Here is a 19,300-nt window from a genome sequence, read left to right as displayed (position 1 = left end):
GTTTCTACGAACAAGAGCTCCTCAAGGTTAAGCATCCGGATATCTATCTGGTGGAGAAGGTGCTCAAGAAGCGTGGAAGAAAAATATACGTTAAATGGTTAGGTTTTGACAATACACACAACAGTCGGATAAACGAATCGGACATGTAACTTTTGAATAAATGAATTTTTTTTTGTAAAAACGTATGTCCCTCTGCATTTTATATCCGACACACAACAAGTACGCGTCTTTATTTTCTAGACAATCGACAGACATATGCATCGTTGTACAATTTCTTATACTTCGGAGCGTTCTTATTCACTATCCTACATAACAATAATATTTTATACATCATGGTACAGTTATAAATTACAAAGCTAAGGTGTAGGCTTGCATTTCATATATTTCGAAGCGTTCTTATTCACTATCCTACATAACAATGATATTTTATACATCATGGTACAGTTATAAATTACAAAGCTAAGGTGTAGGCTTGTAGCCCCACGGAAGCGTGTCGGTTGTATTTTGAAACACGATCCGCTTGTCGTCATTCCAGCTCAGTGCTACTTTCTGCTCTTCTACGGTGTATACCTCGTGCTTTCGACTCATGATCAAATGCTGATTTGAGGATAGATTTTCACGGTTCAAAACACATTCCAAATAATCGTTGAAAGTTATTTTTCTCAACGCTGATCCTTTGACACCTTTGGCACGTTTATTGTCTTTCTTATCTCCCAAGACTCGGAATGCGTACAACTTAGCTCTTAATCCTACAAATTCGAGCATGATTTTTCCCTTATTCTCATCTTTCATCAAGCCGAGAACTTTTTTGTTTGCTCGAGGTATTCCGTAAACGTTGTCAAGCGGATAATCAGAAGTATCGAATTTGTGCAAGTCCTCCTTAATGTGTTCGTATATGTCAGGGACGGTAAAATTGTAAATCAAACTGTGGGTATCCGTGTACATTAATTTTGCTCGGTTGCCGAATTTCTGCTTAATGTAATTGAAATGAAAATCGTAGATATATGTTTTAGCCAGATCCATGATGGAAGAACCTGCGTACAATGGTTTATTCAACTTGACTTTCGTCTTACTCATTTCAACGATAATTATATCTTTGTCGAAAACGGTGCAGCTGTGAAAATTGGGTTTGGCTATGATAGCTCTAGCACCGTATCTTCCATCCCATTTTGTGATCAGCCTGACATCTCTATACTTCCTAACATTTTCCATAGTTTTGCCAAAAACTGCGTTGTTCATTAGCTTGTGAAAATTTTTCTCAAATTCGTTGTCAGATTTTTTTCGCAAATTGGTATTTAAATCTACATATTTTTTGAGCCACCGGGTTTGCCTGAATTTGAGAACTCTATGAATTTTGAGTAATTTTAAGCCTGATTGTAAGCATTGTTTCAAAACGCGGTAGTGAACAACGTAGTTTTTCTTGGAAAATAGCCTGGGCGTCAATTTCGGTTGCTCACCCTTCGAGATCGGAGGTATGTAGTGCTCCAGACACAGTGGTAAATCCTTATGAATTCCATGCAGTTCCTCAGGATATTCCAAATCAACCTCCAGTATGTAACCAAACTCCGCATCGTCCGAGACGGTAAGAACGTCGCATTGTCCGAAGTCCGATCACCATTCGAAGCAACTGTACGGCAGAGCAAAGCTCATAGCAGCACCGTACAAATTATTAACGTTAAAGTACATGAGATAAGATTCTTCGACCTCAGGATCGAATTCCTCTCCCATATATCTATTGTTGGCCTTTGCGTATCTGTTCGAACACTGTGACAAACCACCTCGAATACCCTTTTTGATAAACATAACCATGTCTATGTCGGTGAGAAGCTCGAGTTCGATGCCTGTACATTTTAACATTGCATCAAACGACAGACTGGGCGCTGTGTAGTAATGTAACGGGTCCAGTTTGTACGTCGTCCAACAGCTCTGTCGAAAGTTTTGAAAAACGTCGGCCAGTAAAAACACGTCCGTCTGTAAATACAAGTCCGAATACTCTCCCAAAGTTTGAACGTTAAAAGTTTGCCAAACTTTACATGCATGTGCATAGTCGTCGTCTGATATATCCCCATCATTTTTAATTTTGAGTAAAATTGTTGTTTGGATGGTAACCGTGTGTCCTCGAGCTTCTCCCAACTGTCTATATATTCGTACGGGAAGACACCTTTTCTGGTCAATAACTGAACCTTATCTGAGCTATGATAAAATTTTCGTGTGATTGATTTCTGATCATCACTGAGATACGTTGCTAATTTCTCAAGACTACTGGGCATGAAACGGTACGAATATACGAATCTAAACTTTATATCTGTCCCCTCGATGTATTTTGTGAAAGAAATGTACTTTTCTTTGTTTACGGGTAGAAGCTCAATTCTGCCCTCGAACGATGTAGCCAGTGCTTTGATCAGAAAATGTGAATCGCAACCCGACAGATTTTGGAATATCACTGGGATAGTGTGCGAATTTTGGTAATTTAGATTGCAACCTCGGTGAGCAGCACCACGGTACTTTTCCGTGAAATGGCAGTGATCACGATGTTTCACGTCTGTGAGTGTAAACGGTTTTTCACAAATGTTACACACTGTTGTTGAGTGAAATTCGTTGATTTGATTGAAATTTAGTGGTTCCATCGGTACAACAGTCTTGAAATAAACTTCTAACGAATGTGCCAATTCCGCTAACTCGTTCGCAAACCATTGAACGCAAGTCTCTCCATGATTAATTTTTAAATTCGAAAGCGAATCGTCAAACGCACAATGTAGATAGTAAGCTATACTATACGGAAGATGCTTCTGATAAATTGTTCTTGTACCCATCTTTTTGAGCGTAGGTTCCAGTAAACATTCGAGATCCGCGTAAATACAGAATGGAACGGTTTCTTTGTGCTTGAAATTTTTGAATTTGAGTATTTTTTCCTCATCTGTAGGTAGAATAACTTTGGTTTTGTTTAAATTCATGCAATCAGCTCGGTGCTCCAACAAACATCTTTCGAAATTAAAATGAGACAGACACCTATCGCACAACCAAGTATGACATTTATGCTTGGAAATTTGAGATCTTGTTAACCGAGACAGATTTCGAATCCATGCAAAATGAAAGATTCTAGTCTTCTCATAATTTTCCATACCTACATCGTCATTGTTGTTTTCATACTCTATTAGGAAAAGATGGATACTAGGTTTATCAGACTTGTTTCGGCTCAAATAAATGGGTACGATTTCACTGCGCTTTTCCGCACTATCTATACGATAAACGTTAATTGAAAGGCCGTTAAGCTTCTCAAATTTTGGAATCTGGTCTAGAGACATAGGAAACTTTATACCATCATACCGTAGCACTGAGCTGAAATGTGGGTACGAGCTGGTCACGTTAGGATGTTTGTTGTCGGCTGGAAACAGAGCTGCGGTGACCTACCAGAGGAAGCAATACGAGTCGCTGTTACGGTTGTTGACGACAGCCTTCTTATCACTGATATGTTTAGGTAACGGGGTGTATGTGAAGACACCGCCTCGTAGTGGCACGTACTTGTTGATATTCACAGTCAAATTGATTATTTCAGTCAGCGACCAGCCTGAATCCTTTTCCTGGAAATCTTCCACCTTTTTCAACAAACGCTCCGTCGCGTTTTCGATGAACCATTCGTTGGTATCCGTTGTCTGGAGGATGATTTCATTTCTTGTATTAAAAAATTTGATCTCTTCCACCGTGCGATCATCTTTTCTAAGTTCAAATTTACAAGCCAGGATAACGTTGGCTTTCAAGCTCCTGTCTTTCTTCAGAGCGTTTTTCAGTCTCGTCACAGCTAGTACCTTTGCGTCTTCTAGAAATCTCTCCACATCTTCATGCTTCAAATTGACGATGGATCCAGTTCGAATTCTACTCTCGAAAGCTGATTCCAAATCTTCCCACCGTACTCGATCGCTTCTTCGTCGGCTTCGTAATCCGTCACCCACTTTCTGCAATTGTTGAAATTTGACTGTCAACGATTTCAGAATTCCAATTGTAGTCAAAATTCTTGTCTTCTCCCCGATCGTTGAGGCGTTGTTGCGTAAGATTTTATTCAAAAGCCTGATATTTTGGGTTCCGAGTCGAATCCATTTTGCAATTTCTGCCGGCGACGATTTTTCCGATAAAATCTTGAACGCCGATTCCATAACATCGATCAATCTCAAACACTTCGCGGATTCCATCTTGAGCTTTTTCCTCACGTATACTTGACAGCTTGTGACGTAATGATCGTTTGCTGTGATGAGCGTCCTTTTTATAGTGCAGCTGTACGGATGCGCGCGCACCTTTTGGCATTCCAAGAGCGATAGTAACCCAACACCGCAGATCCATGGCTTTGAATGTACCGCGACTATCAGTTGACCTTGGATATCAAACCGACATCCGACTAAGTGAAAAACAATTCTCGGAACCATTAATTTTGGAATGTCACGTGGTTGATAACGTGGGAAAGGAATGTGAGGTGGTTGACATTACACGTCAGCGATATCCGAGTGGATAAAAAACAATTCTTCGAACTATTAATTTTGGAATGTCGCGTGGTTGATAAGGTGGGAAAGAAATGTGAGGTGGTTGATGTTACACATCAGCAGTCCTATCGTGGGAGAAGAATGCGGGGCGGTAAAAAAGTTCTCGCCCCCGCTGCGCCCTCTACCGTTGGCAGGCGAGCACTACAGACCTTCGGTCGGTAAGATTGTCGGTAAAACAGCACGATTTTGACCCTCGATCGATACAACTGTCGGTAAGGTTGCACGGTTTTGACCTTCGGTACGGCAGACTGTGACGTCATCGCGAAAAAGGGTTTGAGTCTGGGCTGCGCGGAGCGGAAAAGGGTTTGAGTCTGGGGAGAATGTATAGGCGGACTGGTCGGCTTGGTCGGTAAGTGTTGGTAACAGAAATCTGCGTGTAGAACCCCCCTTTCTATACTACTCTTTTGCATCGGTAATATTATTCATGTTATCTGCGGCTTAGTAAATTTACAGCCACCAATTTTTTCTAATAAAACAAAAACCATCAAGTAGAATAATAAAAACCTTTATTCGTAAAAGGTAGTGGTTTTCATTGTGTATTTATTAATATTATATTGCTACATACTACTGGAGTTTCAACTCGTTATTATTTTCAACTTTTCACTTCACTGTTACAATGGAAATATCACTTATTTGATAATATTTTGCTGATTTGGATATTTATCAGTATGCCTCTAATGTAAATTAACACGCCGGCTATTTAGCTTTTGAAACCGCTAGGTGGCGGCACGAGCGAGGCTCACAGCGAATACTCTTGCTCGAGTATTTTATTAAACAAGACGTTTGTTAAAAGCCTCCAATTTTTAGGCAAATTTTCAAGGAAGTCGTTAGTAATACTATTTTCTCCGGGCGCTTTACCGCTCTTGCACTTACTTCCACTCAAAGGTTCGCTTACCTCCATTATTGCGATCGGTGATTCACGCTCCAGAACTTCTCGTATCGTAAAATAATCGTAAGTATATTCTAACTCTAATGCCGGGTTCACATAAACGCGGTGGCGCACTGCGCGGTCAAGGGTAACTAATCAAAATGCTTGAAATCTGCCCTGCGCGTTGTCGCGGTCGCTCCGCCATAAATAGAGTCTATTTATATTTTCAGTGGAGCGGAGCCAGTGGTTCGGCGGAGTGGGAATCGGACCTCTCTTTCTACCTTTTTTTATTGGTTAGGTGTGGTTTGGTTAGGTGTGGTTAGGCGGAGTTATCCTGTGCCGGTTGCTTTGTTTGTGATTATATCTGATTAAATTAAAGTAATAAGCAAAGGGACTATGGTAAGTACAAGATTTCAAAAATGATACTTCTTAATATTTGAAATAATAAGAATTTATAATATTCAATAGTTTTTTCGCGACATATTCATATAATGCCTCATATATACGAAATTAACTCAATGAATTTCGTTAAAAAGTTGTTTTCATCTGTTGTTACACCTGTTGTTTGTCCGTACAGCTACATATAAAAATTGGTCATAGAATAATATGTACATACATAAATGTTATATGATTGCAGGAGTATATGACTTGTAAGTTTTGCTCCGACCGAGTGGAAGCAGACGAAAAAGAGTTTCATAGGTGTTTTCTTGGGCAAATGGACGATGTTCGTGTTGACGAGAACGGAGTATTGTTCTTAGGTAAAATTAGTTCAGTTACATTTGAACATCAGACAATAGTTTCAAGTATACGTTAATATACACAATGATATTCCTTCCAGTTGAAACGTGTAACGAAGAAGCTGGATCTATTCCACAAATCGGCTTCGATGAGCTGCTGATTGCTGAAGTGCAAAAGTATCCACCATTGTACGACCACCGTCTGGAAATTGATCAGCGAAGTCGTTTAAAGCGTGATAGTTATTGGCAGAAAATATTCGATAGCCCAAGAGGTAATATGTATTGTGTGCACATGTGAAGAAAAAATACTCTATATCACCATAATATAGGTCGGATCCCCTTGAAAGAATTACCAAAGAAGTGGAAAAATGAACGTGACAAATATATAAAAACCAAGAAAGAGATCCATAAATATGTACCCAGTGGGTCAGCTTCTCAGAAGAAAAATCCACCAAAGTATAAAAATTATGCCCTGATGCAGTTCTTGGATGACTCGCTAGAAAATAGACAGTTAGTATCAGTTGCTTTGTACATTGCGTACAGAATTCAATATAAAATATGTTACACATTCTCAGGACAACATCGAACTTGAACTTTTCTGCATCATCTTCGCAAAGCGCAGATAACTAGAATGACCAGAATGATGAGTATGATGTCTTGGATCTCCCACCGAGCAGCCCCAGTACTAGCAGTGTTGATCAATCTTGTTCAAATGATGGATTACGAAATAAAAGAAGTACAGAATCAACTTTAATTACTATTCAATGAGTATGTGTACTATGTAATGAGACATGTGTACTGTGTTTTTGTGAAGGAAGAAGCAATAAGTTGTCCAATATTGAAAAGGCCTTGTTGGAAGCAATTCGGCAGCCAATACAAATGCCACGACCATCTACAGGCCCTCGTACACCACCAGCAGTCAACGAAGTAGATGCATTCTGCTCAAGATTGGCAGCTAGTTTGAAAAGACTGAATTCTTGTGATCGTGCACAAGCCGAAAGAGAAATGCTGCAAGTGCTATTTCGTTGGGAATATGGCACAAAATGAGTATTTGGAAAACCCACATATTATTAAATAAATACAAAGATTTTATTTTGAATGTACTATAAATTTACAAATTTTATTACAAACTCACAAATATAAAAGACTATTTATTACAATTCGATCGATACATTATATAATTTTTTTTTCAAATATTTGTTCCACCTTGTATACGGGGTACTACCCCTTTTGACAATCTCCTCGCCTGCCTTTTTTTCCAATTCCTTCCTTCTTGAATTTGCACGAGGGCATAGGGAAACTCCGGAAAACCTGGCCGATACAGTCGGCTATATTTTTACTGAGTTTTAGGTGTACTACTATCCACCAAAAATTCAAAAAATTTTCCTGATAATATAATTTTAGGCAATAATTAGCAATAATTTGAATATACAATTTGTAGAGTTGTGGCTAATGCACAATTAAAATTAAACGTATCTGTTCATTTACAGGTGATTGCTTTCAAACTTTTTTTGCGAACGAAAGAATTTTTTGCATTTCATCGATTAACCAAATTCCGACATTATCAGATCTCAAATGTCGTCATTGAGCATACCTCGATCCTCCCTGATACAAGTATCCTTGAAAATCATTGTTTTGTGCTAGAGCCTACTGCCACTCAACAGCACCTTCATTGTTGAAGAAATCAGTAAATGTCTCTCGCACTATACTTGCATTTTGGCTGTACCTGTTGCTTCCTGTTCGACGGAGTTTAGCTATTCCCATAGCACATGGGACTTCAGCTCGCCATTGACCATCATTGATGTGACCAGTTGACGATATGCTATCTGCGAAAACAGGTGGACAATATGTTCTTTTCATGGCAGGTGTGGAATCTTCATCCTTCTTTAACCAATTGTGGAGACAGACAGATGCTTTTATTATTCCCTCTATAGTTTCAGTTGAAGCAAGTATAGGCCTCTGAAATATTTTCCACCTTGCAACCATAATACCAAATACGTTCTCAATTACTCTTCGTGCTCTGCTTAGTCGGTAATTGAATATCCGCCGTTCAGGGGTCAAACTAGCCCTAGGATATTGTCACAACATATATGTTGTCAATGAAAAAACTTCATCTGCTACCGTGACGTAAGGCAATGCTTCCCTAACTGATGAAAGTGTGGGTAGAGACAATGAGAGTAGCTCGTTTTTAAAGGCTTTTCCTATATTCGATTTTCGAAAAACTCCACCATCACTCTGTCTACTCTGAGCCCCTATGTAAACAAGGGTGAACCAATAAATAGCATCACACATTGCCATGAGCATTAGGCTGTGATTGCCTTTATAGTTGTAATAGGTGGACCCCGAATTTGGTCTAGCCTGCAACAATTATGGAAGATGCGAGATCAATATAAATGAGTGGTATTGAGTCTATGATGATTGTTTTGTCTTACCTCAATGTTAATGTGTTTTCCATCTATGGCCCCAATACACTTTGGGAAATTCCATATATCTTTGAATTGTTCTGCTATATTTAGCCAATTATGTGCAGATGGTTGAAACAACACTTTATCTTTCAAAGTTGTCCATAAAACCTCACAAGTGTCGGATATTATTCCTGTGACTGTTGATTTTCCTATACGGAAAGCATAACTCAAGGAAACCATGCTATCGCCGGAAGCTAAATATCTGAAAATTGGGATCTAACATTACAATGAGCGTCAATGCTAGAAAGTATTAATGAAGTAATAAGGGCTCTTGATACTAGAAATGATAGTAAGTTATTGAATAACAGCGATAAAATACCTGAGAGTCAGGGCCAACCTGGTCGAAGCTGTAATAGGTTCTCGAACCACATGAGATTTCGTTATGCGGGGACTCACTAACTGAAGGAGAGTATCAAACTGTTCTGGTTACATTCTCAAGTAATTTGTGTACTTTTCTGTATCTTTCAACCTCATTTCCAGAATCAGCTAATCTGCTCCTCGATTTTTGCGGGTTTCAGGTAGAAATATATCCCGGACCCACTGGTTCCTAGGATTATTCCGGCGTGTTCTTTTTCTCGCACGAAGGTATAAGTAATATAACATAAGTAGTTTTTTTCGTCGTTCGCAGCTGTACAGTATTGTACACGTACAATTGTCGTTGATATTCGTAATCTGAATTCATGATTTACAGATGCGACAGCATCTCGACGGCAAAAAAATTGAGAAAAAATTAAAAAATTAATAATGTCTATACCGCATTCTTATTACTCGTTTATATTTCGGAGCACGTTTTCCGCTGTGGCATGTTTAGACACTTCCATTCAAGTTAGGTTATGTTACGTGTTGTTTTCTGAATGCACCACCTTGGTACTCCGCTCGACCGCGCACCGTGTCACCGCGTCTATGTGAACCCACCAAAGACATCATCATAATAATTTTAATAGAAATCAGGCCAGGAATCACGTTTCATCATAGTTAAGCTTCTACTGTATTTTTTTCTTATTTGATTTATTGCAGACCACAAATGTTTGCAGTTCCTTGCATTTGAAATGTTCAAGATGATCTTATTTTTGAAGAAATCCTTTGAATTTTTCACTTCTTCTCGACAAAATTTTTTCAATTCTGAGTAATAATGTTAGGACGGATTTTGGAAATGATTTTTCTCACACACTTTGAGCAACTCACGTACTTCAAGCTTCTCTATATTGCAATCCTTATCGGCCTATGGTTTACACTTTTATCAATTACAGCCACTGGCCATTCCTGAGCGTTGAGCGGCTTCTCTGATATTATTTCTCACAGGTCGCATAACTTGTCAATGCTCAGGGCTTGCATGTTTAGAATTGGCAAAAGCTTAATTATATCGCAAAAAGACTTGTTCCTATGAGATCTCCAGTTAATATCTATAGGAAGTTGTTGTTTGTTAATTACATTTTATATAAAAATCATCGGGAAATGATCACTGCCCGTAATAGTACGTGAAACTTGAAAATCTAAAATCATATCAAAAGCTAGAATATTACCCCAAACTCAGTCTATAACTGACCTACCGACACTGCTTACAAATGTGTAATGCCTCAGAAAAACACCTTTTATCCTTTCAACAAACAAGAACAATCCTTAATCATTAATTGAAATATCAGCCTCCCCCTTTTATTTAGACCCAGATCCAGCGACTCTTGTAACACATTCATTGCCGCATATCTCCAATCTTTCTGATATCGATAGTAGCGCACTACATCTCTTCTGGGGGACTCATGTGTATATATGTATATTTATACAGGAACGGTATGGAAAATGTACGAATTACACGATTTGGAATCGTTAATGAACGGTGGAGCCGGTAATAATATTTATGAGTAAGTCCACCAACTCTGCAAGTCGGATCCGATCTCACCCCATCAGATCTTCTCAAAATTTTTGAGGTGAAAGTCCTTATCAAACAACAATATACAACATATTACAGATTTCTTCCCCTTTTTTTTTGAAGATATTGTGTGGGGTATTCCATAGTTTTTTAATTCTTGTTTTATTTAATTTTTTTGCAATTGCTTTCCACTATAAAAATTTTTTTAAAAAATAGGATTCATGTGTAAAAAATACTGGCTTTCCAAAAAAAAATTTGGCCTTTGTGCATGCGAGAAGATCTGAAAATTGAGCATGTAACCTGAAAACCTGTTCCTTTTGCCATTGCCCAAATTTTGAAAATTTTGTGAATATTTTTTTCGAAAAACCGAAATTTCTTTTCAATTAGTTACGTCATTTTCAAAATGGGCTCTCCATAAACGGACGAAAAATCAATAAAGAAGATAAATTGAAGAAAATTTCAAATTCATTCAATATATTTTACGTTATAAAGTAAAAAGTATGAGAATTGGATTGGAAAACTTTGAGTTATTAAAGATGATGGGGAAGTAGACATTGTTTTTATTGAAATCAAACTTGCGTTATTGGAAACAGGTGAGAAAAAGTGCAGTGGTTGAGTCCCTCTGGCCGTTCTTGGTAAAGAATTGGAGCTAATTCTAGCTAATCTTTTTACTGAACTTGAATGCTCGAGTTTCTCAATCAAAAACGGTTCTCAATGACTGTACTTGTTTGCACTTATTTCCATTGATTCAGGTTTAATCGCAATCAAAGCAGAGTATACTTGCCGATCATCTTCAATAACTCAAGTTTTTTAATCTAATTTTACTAATAATCTACTTTTTACATTATAGCGTAAAATATATTAAATTAATTCGAAATTTTCTTGAATTTATGTTCTTTTATTCATTTCTTGTGTGAAAAAGGAAAAGATAGGAAAAAGAATTGAATGCACAAAATGAATAAAAATTTTTCTTCAAATTTTTTTTCATCAATTCATTTCTCGTGTGTTTATGGAGAATCCATCTCGAGAATGACGGAGATGACGTGAAAGTTTTCCAGCTTTTCGAGAAAAATATGGACAAAGTTCTAAGAATTTAGGCAACGGTGTTACGTCCCAGCCGATAATTGCGGCGATACCCCCTCTGTACCGTAACTTGCCGACGTGCAATTACCGTAAGAGAGCTCACATGAAAGAAAGCGCGATCAGACCGCATATTAGAAGATAACTGGAATAAACAAGGTACGAAGAAATAGTGAGAAACAAATTGTCGAGTGCTGCCTTTAAGGTTAGGAGTCAAGCGGTGAGACGTAAGAGGAACTCTGCGCACCCTAAATGACAGACAGCGACATCTCTGGGGAAGCTAAAGAACTCAAATCAATACCCCAAGTTGATAACAGAGAAACCAATATGTCCAGCACTCCCACACGAGGGGCCTTACCGACCAGAGGTTGGCCGCCGAAAAGCATTCAATCGGCAAGTCAATCGGCACGTGAGAGATCTGGCTCCAGCGGATCAATAGGCCGATTTATCTCTCCAAACCCCCAAAACGCGAAGCGAAAAAGAGAAGTAAGAGAAGAGATCGAGCCGGACACCAGCCCCAACGACACGCCGTCAAAGAAAATTTTCGCAGCTGCCCAACCAGAAGGAACAGTACCCTCAGCTGCAGAGTGCGACCCTTCTACACAACACACTGGTAAAGCAGAAAATCCAGATATCATGGAAAAGCTTCTTGCTGAATTCAACAATATGCGAGACGAAAATAAACAGCAATGCAACAATATGAGAGAGGAAAATAAGCAGCAATACAACAGCATGACCGTTCAGCTGGCCACGGTCGCCGAGAAGCACGAAAGCAATTTCGAAGATCTCAAACGAAAACTGCGAATGTGCAAAGAAGAAACGACTCAGAAAATTCAAAAGCTGCAAAACCAGATCATGGCAATTGAAAAAAAATACGCAGAAAAAGTGGCGGCTTTGACGTAAAGCATACAAGAAATGAAAAGAGATTGAGCGATTCTGAAAAAGCTCAAAAAAGCACAGGGGCAGCGGAAAGATCCAGCAGGCTGCTCAGTAAAATCGAAGCCCTAGAAAAAGACACGAGGAAGAATAACGTCATTCTTATAGGATAAGAATTTCAGCGGGATAATATTAAAGGGGAAGTAGATTCGTTCTTCCAGAAAGAGTTCAACGTGCAAAACAAAGTGCTCAAACCCAGAATAATCTCAAACAGGAATAATAAGAATATGATTAGAATCAAATTAGATTGCTGGGACATAAAACAAGGAATTTTTACTCAGAAGAAAAAGCTGAAGGGCAGAGAAGTTTTCATCGACCATGACCTGACGTTCAAAGAGAGACAAGTCGCAAAGAATTTGAGAGATCTCAGCAAGCAGCGAAGATCTGAAGGGCGCACCGTCAAGATTAGCTATCAGAAGCTCATCATTGATTGAGCAGTGTACCATTGGAATAAGAAGGAAAAAGGCCTAAAAAAACCAAACCGCGAAACTGAGGATCCTGCAACCAACACGAGCGCCTCGACTTCAACGCAAGTTTCAAAAAACTGCACAGAAGGTCCAGGGACAGCGGCATAATTTTTTGGAACGTGCACTAGGGGTGGGCTAGTAGTGCTGGTGAGGAAAACAATGCAAACCGAGGTCATCGACATGAGTCCGTGGTGGCTGTTTGCGTGGACGGTAGTGAGAGAAACTGTGCTCACGGTTAGAGTTATATACTTTCGCCCTGGGCTCGAGTTTAAGCATATCTTAGAAACTATTCCAAATCGCGGTTGGGGAAGTGGAGGAAAAGGTAGGCGATGGGACAGTCATTATCGGAGGTGAGTTTAAAGCGAGAGTGGGTGAGTCTGACGCACTCCCTGGGGAGATTTTTGTTAATGCCTGTTTGTATGGTACGCTGAGAAATTGTGATGAAACAGTGAATGCGAGGAGCCCGCCGCTCTCAGAATTTATGCAGACTAACGGATATGTCCTAGTAAACGGCAGATCGCCGGGTGACCGCCCGGCGAGACCTACCTATTACTGTAAAAATGGAAGAAATGTGATAGACCTGGTCTTTGTAAAGGCATCCAGCCTTAGCGAAATTGAAGATTTTGAGATAGAAACAGAAGCAGGCCTATTGGACCACCTTTCAGTTAAATTAGAGTTATGCGCAATTGGGGCTGAGATAGAGGAAAATTATGGCAGTAAACTTGGAGACACTAACAGGGGGACAAGATTAATATGGGCAAGTGAGCTATTGTAGCTATACCAAAGCTAAATGAGTCGAGCAAATTTATTACCGGAAATCACGCTGGCAGAAACGGCGGAGCAAGTATACGAAAATTTAGTACAAAGCATGAAACAATCTGCTCAGTTTGCGGGAATGACAAAAAGTGTGGTAGCACGAGGGACCCGTTTTTGAGGCCCTTCAGAAAGCCCTGGTTCGAGGACGAGTGTAAAGATACCAAATCACTGTTGAGTAAGGCCACAGCAGACTGTGTCCAAGACCACGCAAATGCACAAAAAAGGCTTATATATGTAGAGGCGAAGAAAAAATTTAGAGCATCAGTCGCGAGAAAAAAAAAAATATATAACGACACCATTAGAGAAAGCTTTGCAGGCCTCAAACGACCTCAAGATTTTTGAAAGGCTGTTAGAAAATTTAAAGTGAACAATAAAAACGAAGCGACTCTCCCGGTTGACAGATGGAATGAATTTTACGAAAACGTATGCACTCCCAGAGCAACGGACGCGACCCCTTTACTTTCTGAACCTGAAGGTATTTACATCCAAATGTTAGATGAGCAAATTACGTTACCGGAATCGCAAAAGACGCTTGAAAAGTGCATGAATGGAAAAGTCGCTGGGCCGGACCAAATTATCACTGAATTCTATAAGTTACTGCCGATTAACGAACGCCTGTACCTCTTGAAACTCTGTAATCTTGTTTTAGAGCGAGAGAGTGTCCCAAGCAGGTGGGCAAAGGTATTGCTCACAATGATTTTCAAGAAAGAGGACAAAGACGACCCGTCAAATTATCGCGGAATAGCACTGGTAAACAATGTAACAAATATTTTCACACAGATACTGAAAGAAAGATTAGAACAATACGTAGAGACGAGAGGACTTCTTCCGGAAGCGCAGATGGGCTTTAGGAAGGGCCGCGGTGGCACGGAGTGCATGTTCACACTAATTTTAGCGATCCAGCTACAACTGCGACTGGGAAAAAGAGAGGTCTACGCGATTTTTGTGGATTTCAAGAGAGCCTTTGATTCGATAACGCAAGAGAAACTATGGGCGAAACTGTACAGACTCAGAATTAGCACTAAGATGACAAAAATAATCAAATCTCTTTACGACCAAGCGACAATACAGGTGAGGAGTCGAAATGCTTTTTCAAACGAATTTGCAGTTACGGAAGGAGTCCTCCAAGGTGAGTCTCTCATTCCTCTGCTATTCCTTCTATACATAGCCGACTTCGAGGATTTCTTCAGACAAAGGGGTCTAGAGGGACTCAACATCGAGGGAATCCACAATATCGTGATGCTGCTGTATACCGACGATACGGTTATACTAGCCCAGAGTCAGACAGACTTAGCGAAAAAGCTCAGGGTGCTAGGAGAGTATTGCGCAGAAAATGGGCTCACGGTAAATTTGATTAAAACCAGTATAATAATATTTAAAAATGGGGGCTATCCGAAGGCATTAGATCCTAAGTATACGCGACATATGGATAAGAACATCGAGACTGTAACTACGTACAACTACCTGGGAATCCCGCTATCGAGCTCGTCGCTCGGACAACTCGGAGCAGTGAACGCCATAAACAAAGCCAAAATTTCATCCGGAGCGGCTTTCGCAATCCTAGCAAGAGCAAAAAGTGACTACTGGAAATCGTTTAAACACTTGTACGACAGTTTGATCTCTTCTACTCTATTGCACGGGGTGCCAGTTTGGGGTCTAAGATATCTAGATCAAATCGAGAAAGCGCAAACAGGGTTTTTCAAATAGCTACTGTACCTACCGAGTAACACCCCGAACTGGGCACTGAGGTTGGAGATGGGTACGATGCAAATAGCGTACTGTGCAATGATTAGGATATGGAATTGGTTTATGAAAATACTCGAAATATCAGAAAATATCTTGCCAAAGTTATGTATGTTAAGACTGATAAGCCTGGCCGAACGTGTAAACGGACCGTACGAACTGAATTGGGCCTCCCAATTCAGGGAGTTCTCAAGTGAAACGAAGTGTCTAGACTTGTGGGGAACGCGTGACCCACAAGCCTGGGCGAACAGACCTACCGAGGTCTTCCAGAGATACGGAGAAATTCTGAGAGGGGCGGACCTTCCAAGAGCGCTTGAATCTAATGCGTGTCAGCTGAAAATCCCGAAGAATCTTGAGCTAGCACCTGCGAAATGCTTGACTCTAAAGTTAAGCCTACCGGCAAAAAGAATTATCGCCCAACTGCGCCTGGCAAACCAGTACAATTCTAGGATCGCGTACGAGAGATGCGCCGGAAAGTTAGACCCGCACCAAATATGTATGAACTGTAACATGCGAAAGGAAGAAACCCTGATTCATTTTATCTGCGATCGCCCTCTGTACAGCGTGTTCAGGTCGTACTATCTCGGACAATTACTCCTCGACGGCGAGTGAAACCTAGCGCTACAATCACTGCTAAGTTCGCAAGATGTAAGAACGCTCATAATTTTTAAATACGTGAAAAATGCCCTCGCACTTCGAGCCTTTTCGTTAAATGAATAAATTTGTTAAATCATGTAATATAAATAACCATACGAAAAAGTATACCAGTTGTACCCCTCTTGCTATGAGAGACCTAGTGTCCTCTCTATGAGCAATAAACTATCTATCTATCTATCTATCTAAGAGAGCTCACATGCACATACTATAGACTTAAGATCCATATTGATCGCGATTCCGTTACGATCTTAGTGTACAATGGTTTTGCATCAACAATTTGCATGCAATATACCGTCCGTTATTTCGCAACCAAGTTCACATCCGCATAACGCTATGCAGTATATATGTATATATATAATAATTATCATTTTTCATCTTTACATTTTCAATTTCCACTCACACATACAGACCGCAGGGTCTACAATCGAAATTCACAACTCAGGTTCATAAACCTCACTGACCGAAAGCAAGAAATGTAAGAAAAGAAAAGATAAACTGTTCGTAAGGTATCATTCTCAGAACTCAGAAAAGCATTGTTGCAAGTATCTTGTCAGCACTGCACCGATTCGCCTTTCCAAGCCCGATCGTCTTGCACTGACCTAGCTTAAGACAAATCAGAAGTCTTTCCAAAACTTCCATCTTTGAAATGAAACTGATGCAACATAGAATTATCTTTAGACGCCAGAAAATACAAAATTAAATTGAACATCAAAGAACGCAGAACAAATTATGATTTCAGACCATTAAGAACTAATTCAAGATCCAGATCACAAAGAACCAAACCAGACTCCAGACAATTCAGAACTCTTCGAGGTCAAGAACAGATCATTCTAAATCACTGAACACTATATTTAAAACCTCCGAATTTTAGTATAACTAATTGTAAATAAGTAAAGAACATCATTGTGAAATCAAATCTCCAAATCAATCAGAACAAAATGTGTATTTAAATTAAAGTGTTGTGTACAAATAGTTATTTCAATAATGCATAGTGATAGTTGGTACGACCCACAACATAATTTCAGATTGAGGCAAGCTGAATGAGAAATATGTAGGAGCAGATCATCGAAGCTCGTGAATCTGAACATCATAAGGTTTGTGCCAGCTTGAGCCGAAAATCACGCAGTAAATCAAAGACTTCTCACGACGTTCTTCCCAAAACGTAACAATGGCAAAAAAACAGCTTTTCAGACTTTGAGTTTAATATTCAGAGTTTTTCGCAAGTATAAACGCAAAAAAAAAATCTCGCAAAGTTGAGCATTTTTCATACGAAAAACTTATTTAAAAAAAAAAAATTTTATTGTGAAAAAAAATGAATAAAATGTTACGTTCTCCAGACTTTAGATTCTTTTCCCACACTCCTACAACAATCTTATACCCCGTATCCACTTTTTATCACCTCACTGTCTCAGTTCCCATAACACGTCAGCAGAATTTTGCCTCTGCCTTTTTGCTGTCCTCTCGTTGCACTCTCCATGTCTCTGAGAATCAATCTATTGTACACGCAAACATTCATCTTCTCAATACAACTTCCTCTCATTTCCTCTGATTCTTCGTACGTGCGAGTAGTCAACGGGTTACAAACCCGAAATAGGCCGTCATAACATCACGGCTGGGTGTGGATGTGGTCATCGACAGTCGCTCATCGTGATCACTATCATCCACCCCGTAAGAAAAACAAGAATTGAAAAACTCTATAGAATACTCTGTACACTAACTCATAAAACAAAAGTGGAAAAAATCTGAAAAAATTTGGGATACTGTTTTTGGGAAGAACGTCAACAAACGATCTTATATTTCCTGCTTGATTCTGATTAAATTTATGTTCCCAAACCTTTCCATTTCAATGTGTGCGAACTCTAGTATTTGATTCGTTCAGGTTTCTGGTACAGCTCTCCGCTTATTTTGGGCTGTGATAACTATCATTATGCGTAATTGAAATAATTCTCTTCACACAAACACTTTAATTTAAAAACGGCATTAATTAACAAATAACAAGTTCTTCTTGATCTATTCTCAGCGTTAGGTTTCAACAATGCCTTATTCGCTCGTAAGGTTGTTTAATTACGGTTCAAATAGCAATACTTGAGTCCGGTATTGATGAATCTAAGAGTTTGATTTAGTTTACTTGGTTTATTATTCTAATTTGGTAGGTGATTATTGGATGTTAATTTACGTTCTTTACTCTTCAAAGTTAAATTGTATTCTGCTCTCTGGTTCTTAAAATTTCTTAAAAAGATGGAAGCAGGAGGAGTTTGAGAAGGAGCTCTTCATTGATGACCTAGGCTCTTAGGTAAGTCAGCACAAGACGATTGGTCTGTGAGGGCCAATCGGTTAGTGCCGACAGGACGTTTTGTCTGAGGAATAGAGGATGTTAAGGAATGATAACGAACTTCTTGTCTCACGCTCTGCAATTTTCAGAATTCAGGATTACCTTTTTGTCTTATTGACTAGAATCTGCTGCAAACGTTTACTTATCCGAATCTGAGATTACGCATCCTGTGTAAAGTCAAGTGTTGAAAAAAATATGCAGTTCAAATGTGAATATACATGTTATATATACTACTTAGTAGTGTTGTACACTTATGATGATAACTGTGTGGATCGATGTAGATCTGAGAACTTATGGTATGACTTTTTGTTCAAAATTGATCGAATCGTCGTTGATTGCCGCGCGACGGCTTTGCTCTTCAAGGACTTGCGCGAGGGCAGCACCTCCCGGGACTCGCTGGGAAGCGCGAGCCGGGCCTCGTGTGTTTGGCATGGGCATTTGACATTATTCCTATTTGTGCACTCATTATTAATGCAACAATCATAAATTCAGTGTAGGAACCACTCACATCGTTGTAGCATTAATTGTAGCAATTATTGCACGAGCAATAATTTGCATAAGTTCAGTGCATCATCACCACCACTCATTCTCATCTCGTGTACGCAAGCCACACCACGAGCATAACGGTTTTCCTCAGTGGCAAATCATACTCAGCCGCAGCACGCATTCATATAATCGTACTGGGCTTCTCATCATTTGTGCAACTCATACAACATTAAATCACTCAATCCCACATCAAACAACTGTAACCTCATCTGTGACTATTAAGTGAAATAAAGACATTGACATTCGACACATTC

At 39.5% G+C, this 19,300-nt stretch overlaps 2 protein-coding genes across 2 annotated transcripts in view; both read left to right on the top strand.

Annotated features, from left to right (window-relative positions):
• The window catches only part of LOC107225548 (sodium-dependent neutral amino acid transporter B(0)AT3), a 511,620-nt gene that overhangs the window by 49,845 nt on the left and 442,475 nt on the right, over positions 1 to 19,300 (top strand). The gene's annotated exons all lie outside the window — the stretch shown is intronic.
• On the top strand, positions 13,112 to 15,475 carry LOC107227831. The gene is made up of 5 exons (XM_015669094.1): positions 13,112 to 13,274; positions 13,402 to 13,713; positions 13,839 to 13,943; positions 14,265 to 14,449; positions 14,549 to 15,475. Exons 1-5 carry the CDS (start codon positions 13,112 to 13,114, stop codon positions 15,473 to 15,475), a joined length of 1,692 nt encoding a protein of 563 aa, XP_015524580.1.

The sequence above is a fragment of the Neodiprion lecontei genome, chromosome 2, assembly GCF_021901455.1.
Source record: "Neodiprion lecontei isolate iyNeoLeco1 chromosome 2, iyNeoLeco1.1, whole genome shotgun sequence".
Lineage (NCBI taxonomy): Eukaryota > Metazoa > Arthropoda > Insecta > Hymenoptera > Diprionidae > Neodiprion > Neodiprion lecontei.
The sequence above is the reverse complement of the archived record's forward strand: the minus strand, read 5'-3'. Positions and strand labels throughout refer to the sequence as shown.